The 10,101-nt window shown below is 46.0% G+C and overlaps 1 protein-coding gene across 1 annotated transcript in view; it reads left to right on the forward strand.

Moving 5' to 3' along the window:
• ATP9A (ATPase phospholipid transporting 9A (putative)) overlaps positions 1-9,896 on the forward strand; it is a 49,585-nt gene extending 39,689 nt beyond the window's left edge. Inside the window, exons 23-28 of the mRNA XM_036395476.2 lie at positions 150-305; positions 657-721; positions 1,477-1,585; positions 2,824-2,881; positions 4,724-4,927; positions 6,056-9,896. Coding sequence (XP_036251369.1) covers positions 150-305; positions 657-721; positions 1,477-1,585; positions 2,824-2,881; positions 4,724-4,927; positions 6,056-6,192 — 729 coding nt within the window. The 3' untranslated portion in view covers positions 6,193-9,896. The remainder of the gene's footprint in view (positions 1-149; positions 306-656; positions 722-1,476; positions 1,586-2,823; positions 2,882-4,723; positions 4,928-6,055) is intronic.
• Positions 9,897-10,101: the final 205 nt, after the last annotated feature.

Genomic DNA, 10,101 nt, shown 5'->3' on the forward strand with positions numbered 1-10,101 from the left:
AGGAGAAGTACTGAGGCAATGCTCTCCCTCACCTAGCATACTGCAAATATTCCTGGAAATTGTGTCAGTGATAACTCAGTAATAACACGATATTCTTTGTTTCCAGTGCTGAATGATCTCACTGTGCTTTTCCTTGCCCTTGTTCCCAGGAAGGGAAGCAGGCATCACTGGCAGCTGATTTCTCCATCACTCAGTTCAAGCACCTGGGCCGTTTGCTCATGGTCCATGGAAGGAACAGCTACAAGAGGTCTGCAGCCCTCAGCCAGTTTGTGATCCACAGGAGCCTCTGCATCAGCACCATGCAGGTAAAGGGGCTGCCAGGAGGGGCTTTCCAAAAGAGGTGGAGAAGCCAAATCATGAAGGAAAGGTCCTGTGTCTCATTTGGAATGATGCTATTTCTTCTCCTGAAAATTTTCATGGGTTAGGACTTGAAATTGTTACTTTGATATGAAAACACATGAGAAAATTCCTGATGTTGGACAAATACCAGCAACTGCTCCAAAGGAATAGGAAGGGTTGATGTTCCATTAGTCTGTCTTCATTTCAGGAGTTGGGAGAGGCCACTGGAGGAATGTTCCAGTTTGAACAGAGTGTATTTTTAAGCTGTTACTTTTACTGCAGTATCTCAGTGCCTAAAAAGCTCATTTCTTTTCTAGGCTGTTTTCTCATCAGTGTTTTACTTTGCTTCAGTTCCTCTCTACCAAGGCTTCCTCATCATTGGGTAAGAGCTCACTTTTTACTGGTAATGAGGAGAACCTCTGCACAGTGAACACTTTTGGGCTGATTAACATGCAAGCCATGAACATCTCCACTCTGCTCACTGCACTGCTTTAGGAGCTGGGTGTGAGCCTTGTCCCCTTCAGTGCAGACACTTGCAGAAACCTTTCCAGCAGGATGGTTTGTCGTGTTTGTGAAGCAGCCCATCCTGCAGGAATGTTCCTTTGATCCCAGTAAAAGCAGAGGGCCAGCTGTTCTGGGCTGGTGTCTGCACAGCAGTGAGAGGCAGTGCCCAGCTCCTGGCAGTGTCAGGAAGAGAGACAACCCATCCTTAGTTCCTACCCAAAAACTCTCTAGAGCAGGGCATTGCAACTGTGATCCCAGTATGACTTCTGATACATTCTAGTACATAATTTAAAAACCAGCAAATTCATCTCCCTTGCCTTCTGATCAGAATCAGACCTGAGCTCTAGAGCAGACTTTGGGAAGGGCACAGGTCAGTCCTTGGCTCCTTTAAGAACCCACTGCAGTATTTGAGGCAGTCACTTGTGGATGAGTGTTCCTGATCAAAACTCACTCAAAAAGCCAATCCTGATGGCTTTTCCCTACCTGCAAAACTCTGGTGTGCTCCATTTGCTCGTTTTTATAACGTGTACATTATTGGGCACTTAGAGAATATGCTATTTCCTTTCTGGAGCCTAGCATTTGTTTTGCTTCTCTCCACCTGAGATATTTACTGGCCTCCTGCCTTCTTCCCAGGTACTCCACAATTTACACCATGTTTCCTGTGTTTTCTCTTGTCCTGGACAAGGATGTGAAATCTGAAGTGGCAATGTTGTACCCAGAGCTCTACAAAGACCTTCTTAAGGTGTGTGAGACTTTTGCTTGTGTGTTTTGCTCTAAGGCAAGATCCTCATCTTGATTTAAAACTGTAAAGGTGTAAAGTCAAATATATTGCCAGGAGATCCAGAACTTTATCAGGCATTTTCAGGCAAAATTCTGTTAAAGTCAAATTTGAATCCACAGATAGAAACAGAATTTCTGGCACTTGTTTATTGAATGCTGCATGAACTGCAATTTATTAAAAACGGCTGGGCAAGTAGAAGTTCCATTCTGTGGGAAATTCTGGGGATTTAATATTACCAATTTGCTCCATAATAAAGGGAAAAGAGAAATTGTTGGGGATTTGGCAGTGTCCTGAAGCCAGAAGAGGGAAGAGGGGAAAGGATATGCTCATTTGATGGAGGCAGGGGCTTATCCCAGAGTTTCTTCAGTAGAAATTTGACTGCAGCATGATCTAAAGGTTTGCTTGTTGTGCCATTTTTGTAGCTTTAGCATCTATGTCAGGTCCTTCTCCTTAAACAAAGAAAACTTTATTTTATGTTTGCCTCAGAAATATGAGGAAGGTAGATCTTGTCTTAGGTTCCTTTTTAACTTTTTTTATTCCTCCCTGGAAAATGTTTTGAATAACTGGGGTATGCAGCCTGGGAACATCTTTCTTAGTTGGAGGAAGGGGTGGACTGAGTCTTCCCCAGCTCCCTTCCCTCAAGGATTGCTGTTTAACAGATACTCTGAGAAGCACAGCCTGTTTTTCCAGAGCCTCAATAAGTCTCCATCTGGTTTCACTTGGATGTTGTCTCTTATGTCATAAACCACTAATTCTTCAACCATCCTTAGGCCTGGTCTAAACATAGGGGGTTTTGTGCTGGTATAGCTGTGTTGGCTGGAGATGGTTTTTTAAAATCTATCTGCCTTCAATATGAGGGTGATTTGTGTGTGTCTAGAAATACAGCATTAATGTGTTCACATCGATGTGTGTACACACATCTTCTATTTCATGGGGATTCAACTCCTGAGGCATCTTTGCGCTGAATTAATTGTGTGTGCACTGAGGGCCAGGTTGTGCTGAGGGAGCCCTGAGCTGCCACAGCCCCTTCATGCACCCAGAAAAATGAGAGTAAAGGGGCACTACCTGAGCGTTGCTTGATTTGTTTTATTTTCTTTTTTTTTTCCAAAGCACCTTCCAGTTCTCTTATTAATTTCTAATAAGTGAATTTTAATAAAAGAAAACCCCAATGGAGCTTTATCTTTCTTTCCCCCACCCAGGGACGACCGTTGTCATACAAAACGTTTTTAATCTGGGTCTTGATAAGCATTTATCAAGGTAAGAAATCAACTTCTGCTTGTGCCTTTAGATTTTGTAGTGTGTGTGGCTATCTAAGGTTTGGTATTGCAGAAGTAAGGCATGAAATGAATTTCCCAAAGCATCCTTGTGCTGATGAATATATAGTTTTTTTGTCTCAGAAAATGTCGGTAGTGTTACCAAAGGAAAAAATGATCTAAACCCAAATATTGGCAGTAATTGGTCAATGCTGTGATGTAGAATTCAAACCATTGTGCCTCTTCCCATCAGAGCCATCCACTGTCACTCTGTGCAAGTTCCTTGCAGTGCTGTAGTTACCCCTCTGTAAAGCAGAGCTCATTATTCTCCCTCCCCTTCTTTTGGGAAAAGTTCTCCAATCTATGGATTTTGCAGGTTTTTGTCGACATGGAAAATGCAGCATCTGTAGCCTTCTGTATTTTATCAAAAAATGGAAGTGGCAAGAGTTCTGGTGGCTTCACAGGCATCTGTGATTCAGGGTCACAGTCGAGCTCATGTTCTTGATCATATCTGATATGCTCTAATTAGGCTGCTAAAGCAATTATGTAAATGCCTTAATTACAATGCATTTCAACAGTGGATGTAGTAGTTTGGGTATATATCTAAGAAGGTATTTTCTTTCATTTTGTCTTTTTCTAAAATCAAGGACCCTCAAATTCAAATGGTCTCTGTAGATATTAATCAGGGAGTTGTAGAAAACAGGTCAATAATGTGGAGCTAAAAGCTGAAGTGGCAAAATTCCTTGTTTTCTCTTTATCAACAAGAGTGAGAATAAGGGGTCAAAATAAGCAGGTAATTCTTACAGATTTAATTAATGTTGCCATCCTCAGCAGGGATGGAGTGTAAAATCTCCATTAGCTTTATTTTCTGAACTCTATCACAGGCATCCTACAACAGGGATCAAGGGCTTGGGATGCTGAGTAACACAATGGCAAAGCCAAGGCATTGAGAGAACACTCCCAAGTGGTGGAAGGCTGCAGCCAGAGGGTGATGCACAGGGGGAAAGATTCCTCCTTGAGCTAAGAGCCCTCTCTGGTTACAGGGTTTGGTTAAAGTGACCTCACCAGTGCTGTGCTCAAGAACCAGCAAACAGCGGCCAAACAACGGCGCCAGTTGCTAGCAGAGATGAGCCCGACCAAAACTTGAGCAGCCCAAAAGTTTGGAAAGTTCACAGCTGGGTTTGAACTCCGTGGCTGGAGCTGGGTTCCCTCGCAGGTTTTCCCTTCCGGAGGCGGCCAGGAGTGATGGATGTTGGTGTGGATTACTCATGCTGCTCACATGAGTTATTTGTGCAGGTGGCCTGCAGCAGCCCTGGCCAGGCAGCATAGGAGCACAAACAATGCCTCGTTAGCAGGGCTCTAATGGGATTCTCTTAGGGGAGGTGTAAAGGGGAGAGATTTCAGCTCAGGCAGTGCAAATTGAGCCTCACTTGTATCCACTGAGCGTTTCAACACTTGGCTGCCTCTTGGCATGAGGCAGTGTGGTAGGATATAGAAGAATTTGATATCTTTTAGCTTCTGAGTAGTGACCAAGTGCTTTTGTGGGAGGATAGAGTTTCATGATGTTAGAGATCTCCAGTTGCCAAAACAGCATGTATTAATTTCCTATCTCCATGTGTCCATGAACATGATAGACTGTTAGAAAACTTTGGGTACCTCTGCTGTAACTTTTCCCTGCCTTCTCATCAGTTCTGTCTCCTAAATAGTAACTGATTCGTTGTCGTTACATTCATCAGGTTTCATGAAAAACAGCCTCAAGACAGGATTGTTTCAGCCTTTCCAAGACCTAACTGTGGGTTTGAGAGCTGAGCCGGTGTTTGACTGAAATAGTTCCATTCCCTTGCAGGTAGCATCATCATGTACGGAGCACTCCTCCTCTTTGAATCCGAATTTGTGCACATTGTTGCCATCTCCTTCACGTCCCTGATCCTCACTGAGCTGCTGATGGTGGCACTGACAATCCAGACGTGGCACTGGCTGATGATTGTGGCTGAGCTGCTCAGCCTCTCCTGCTACATCGCTTCCCTGGTCTTCTTGCACGAGTTTATTGGTGAGGTTCCATGCTCTCCTCCAGAGTCGGTTCATGGCCTGGATGGTAACAGGACTGAGCTGAGCAGAAGGCTCTTGGTGGGGCCAACAGCAGGCACAGTGACAGTGGTACCACAGTAAGCTCTGTGGGATTTGAAGGCACTTGGAAGATATTTTATGGTTTCTTCCCACAGCAAAATGCTAGAGAAGGTAAAGATGGTCAGCAGAGTGTGCTGATACCCAGTGAATCTCATTCATTCTTTGAGCTCCAGCACGTGTCAGCTGTCTCATGTAGCAGTGACCTTTATTCCCATGTGGGAATTTGACATGGAAGGTTGAAGTCTCTGCTGTTGGATTGAAAGATTTGGTCTTTTAAACTGGGGGAAGGAGCTGCCTCCTAAAACTTACCTTATTTTATCTGTTCACTGGGACCATTCTCTTATGGGTTTAGTTGTTGGTGTTTTAGTTGCCTGAAGCAGAACTAATCCTATTCCCTGGCTAGAGGAAGAAGGGTGAGGAGTTCCAGATTCCCCCAGTAACTGTCGAATTGCCAATATCAGACCCATGGGCTCGTTCAGTGTTCATTCAGGAGCCACAAGATGTCACTGCTTCTTCCATAAAGCTCTTTCCTAACTGAAGACAACAGGAATAACTTCCCCCTGGCTGGATCTGTCTCTTGCATGTGGTTATACCAGTTCCATTTTGAACGATGCTTTAACTCTTTTTGTAAAGGTTCTGAGGTGTTTTGGGTCAGGAGCTGGGCTCAGCCAGGCAGCAGAGGCAGTTCCCAGCGTGGGAGGACATGCAGTGCTTGGCAGTGCCAGGAGGATGTCCCTGTTCCAGGTGGGGTTTGGGAGGGCAGTTACCTGTGAGAACCACATTCCTTACACCCCACTGCTCAGCACATCTCTGCATCTTCTGGGGAAGAGGAGGGCAGAGGAGTGAGGAGCCAGGTATCATGTGAGCTTTGATCTTGGAGGTGGGGCAGCTTTAAGAATTGTAAAATTATAGAATGGCCTGGGATGGAAGGGAGCTTAAAGATGATCTGGGTCCAACCCCGTGCCATGGGCAGAAGAAAGCAGTGGGGGATTGAGTTGCATTTCTGCACCCCTTCCCGTGGTTTTGACTCTGTGCTCATTTCTCCACACAGATGTTTACTTCATTGCCACCTTGTCGTTCCTGTGGAAGGTCACTGTCATCACCCTGGTGAGCTGCCTGCCCCTCTACGTCCTCAAGTACCTGAGACGGAGGTTTTCTCCCCCCAGCTACTCGAAGCTCACGTCCTAGGGCTGCTGCTGCTGGCACACAGAGACAGACATTGCCCAGGGCCCCGAGACACCCCAGCTGTTCCTCAATGACCAGGCCTGTCCCTGCCTCAGGGCCCCGTGGTGATCTCTGGTACCTGCTGCTGTGGTGAGGCACTTCCAGGCTGCCCTGGACGGGACCCTGGCACCACAAGGGACTGTTTGGAGGGTGGAGGCTCTGAGTTCATCCAGTTCTTGGCACTTTTGTTCTACTTAACTGGGGTCAAATGCATGGAACTGCGATGGCAATGGGTTTCTCTTGCATGGTTCAAAGTCTGTGGAAGCTGCTACCTGACCTTGGGATTTACATTTGACAATTTGAAGTGAATTTTTTAAGTGTCTGCGCTGTCCTTTGCATTGTGTTACCTTTTGTTAAGTTTATGTTATTCGTCTTTTTGATTCAAGTAGTTACATTCTTTTTACATCTTGGAAATCCCTTAATGTAGGTGATGCACTACACTGCTGACAGCTGATTCCTGATTTATGGCATGTTGTTTCCATAATGGGGCTCCAGCCTGTCGGATCTACACACACTGGAGAATCTGAGCGTGTCTGAGATTTTCCTTCCGTTGAAATGTGGTCACCCCAGTGATTTTGGAGGTATCCAGCCATTGATAACGACAGAAAAGTGGTAGCTCAAAACGAGAAAATTCAGTTTTGTTTAGCTTTTGTGCTTCCTGTTAAAAGGAGCAGTGACATAATAGTTTCACTCTGTATTTATTTGTGTAGGAGAAAATTATCTAAACTAAAGCAAATCCTCTTTGGAACAGAACTTTGCAGTTGATCATCCTTGAAATGTGTCGACAACGTGAGAAGAGTCTCGTACTGTTCTGCAGACAATGTGGCAGACGTGTCTTGAATCCTTGGAGACTGAAAGGAGAGGTCACAGAGCTGCTACTCCTCACAGCTCCATGAAATCTGTTTCCTGTTAGTGTGAAACTTTGAGGATGAGCTGCAAATAAGCAGAGGCACTCCTAGGTGGATGTTTTAATGACATGCTCCCTGCAGAGAGGCAGTTTTTGGAGCCTTGCACTTGCTTGGCTCTAAAAACCAAACCTGAATCACAGGAGTGGGTTCATACAAAGGCATTAGGTTGAGTGCAGAGCAAATTTATGTGGTTTTCATTCTCCAAAATTAAACTCAGTGAGTTCTGTCATTATTATAATTATTTAGTCCACATTGTAATCTCATGAGGAGAGCCACACGTACTTGGGCTTCTCAGTAGAAGGACAGAGACTTACAGGGACCTTTTAGAGCTGGGTTGGTGCATCAAGCACGGATGGGCTTTTAGTGGCAACCATCCTCCAAGAGTCTGAGGCTCTTCAGTCTGTGCTAAATTAGCTGCTTGCTGTCTTCTTCCCACATCAGAGAAACCACGGGCAGAGCTGGCACTGCTTGGGACCCTTGTTCCTTGGCTGCCCAGGGGGGAAAGAGCCCAGGGCCTGAGCTCCTGTCCCAGAGCAGGGCCTGAGCTCCTGTCCCAAGGCAGAACCAGGGCTCCCTTCTGGCAGGTGGGCTCACAGCCTCCTGTGAATTAATTAATTAATGCCTTTTTGCCAGAAAGGTCTGTAACGTTGTCTTCATCATGACTGGATAGTGTTGGCCATGCCACTGCTCTGGAGTCCCCAGACATCATTTCACAGAATCATGGAATGGTTTGGGTTGGAAGGGACCTTAAAGCCCATCCAGTGGCACCCCTGCCATGGCAGGGACACCTCCCACTGTCCCAGGTGCTCCCAGCCCCAGTGTCCAGCCTGGCCTTGGGCACTGCCAGGGATCCAGGGGCAGCCGTGCCAGGGCCTGCCCACCCTCCCAGAATTTCTTCTATATAAATATCCCATCCAGTTTGCTTTCATTAGTTTACGTACAAGAACCAAGAATTCCTCTTGGCCCCAGGTGGTGACTGAGCAGCCCAGTCCCCCTGGGCTCTGGTGCCCAGCCCTGCCCCTCTCCTGTGTCTTGGTAGTTCAATGTCCTGAAACAGCAACAGTGCCAAGCTACTGTGTGTAAATATTTGAGACATATAAATGGTAGAATTCACTGTTTCCTCAAGTCAATACAGTTTACACTGAGTGGACCATATTTGCAAACTATTAGCTTACACCAAGAAGGGAGTGAACTGTGATTTCATTTGTATTTATTGAATCATAAGTTTAGTAGCATATTTAGTAGAGTTGATAGTGATCTAGAGCTGTGTTTTGGGGTGTGGATTATGTTCTTTGCAGTTTGTGTTTTTGCACAAGGTAGTAAATCCAGAAGTCATTTCTGCCTGGATATATACTACAGTTTTTCAAAGCAGTCAGAGGCTAAAACTGCCATCTAACAAACAGCAGGAAAGAGGAACACTTCTATTTTTCAAGTTTAGCACTTTATGTTCGCAACCCATTTCTCATAAGTTATTTAAAAATGTTTTTAAAAGCAAAATTTAATACACATGTTCCTATTACTGTACATTAGAATAAATGGATTCTCTGCTGGAAATTTCATCTTTTCCTCTAGTATGCTCATAATTTGTACTTTTGGGGAGTGAAGCATTGTTTTCTTCTTCTGTGCAGTATCTTGTTTGTGGCCTTAGTGTTCTTCCTATTCCTTTCTCTGTGTGGGTTGCGTGCTGTGGCAGCTCATGTGTGACCTGTGTGCTTTGGGGCTGCCCCAGGCGCTGCCCCTGGTGCCAGTGGAGTCTCCCCGTGCTCCTGCTGCCCGTGGCTGCCCTCAGCCCGTGCTGAGCTGCTGCAGGGTGAGGTTTTGTGGCACATTCTGCAGCAGTTCCAGGTGTGTCACACGCTCTCTATCCCCTCACCTCTGGATTTCTCTCCTCTGCAGAGCTTGTCCTGTTCACCTGTGCGAACATTTGTTCAGCTCAGCTCGTGGGGCAGTGGAAACACAGCATTTTGGGTTCCACAGACTGTGCAGGGTCTGATCAGAGCTGTTTGAGGTGAGGGGTGTTCAGGACCATCCCTGGTGTCCCCCTGGGGTGTGTGCTGGGGGCTGCAGCAGGGGTGTCCTCCTGTGCTCCCAGAGCTGTCCCAGCCCAGCCCCGGCCTCTGGGGCTGCCTGGGGAGTGGTGCTGGGTTTGTCAGGGAGCCCCAGGTCGGGGGAACCCCTAAAGCTGCTCTGTGGGGTTTCTGTGGGGCAAAGCTGCTGCAGCTCTGCTGCACCACAGCAGAGCTCTGCCCCAGCGGGGATGTGAGCCCTGCCTTGTGCAGCTCAGTGTCCCGAGCTGTTCCTGTGGGACTGGGCTCATCCCCCAGTGTCCGGGGCCCATTTCAGCAGGATGGGCTCTTTATTTATTATTAGTTAGTTCATAAGTGTTAAACTCTATGATTTGCATGAAATCCTGTGGTTCACAGCTTTGCCAATATGGTCCATTACTACTGCCTACGACAACTTGTGTACTTATATGCCTTTGAGAACAGTTTTCATTGTTAAAATTGTTTAAAAACTCAATGTTAATTTAATTTTTAATGGGGAAATGGATTCTGGTGTCAAAATGGTATTTACTGTGATGCCGATGTTTTGTACCTGTCATCCAGCTAAACAACCTGTAAATATCCTGAGTCAAGAGAAACATGAATGCCAATTATTTATTGTTCTGTGGAGTTACATGTCGCAGATGTGTAAGACCTTAAAAGGGAATGTTGTAAAACAAGGTGGAAAAAATAAATTTTATGCAACTTCTTTACTTCACCCCTGTATGATGCACCTGGTTAGTCCTGGCATGGTCAGTCCCAGGCGTGTGGGGATTGTCAGGACACAGGGAAGTTGTACCATGGGCCTTTAACCTGTGGGTGGGAAATGCATCTCCAAGAGGTGATCAGAGCTGCTGTGATAAATTCTTTCCAGAGCCAGCTTTGGTTTTAACAGGGGTGGTCACTGCTGCTGGCAGCCCCTG

The sequence above is a fragment of the Molothrus ater genome, chromosome 17, assembly GCF_012460135.2.
Source record: "Molothrus ater isolate BHLD 08-10-18 breed brown headed cowbird chromosome 17, BPBGC_Mater_1.1, whole genome shotgun sequence".
Classification (NCBI taxonomy): domain Eukaryota; kingdom Metazoa; phylum Chordata; class Aves; order Passeriformes; family Icteridae; genus Molothrus; species Molothrus ater.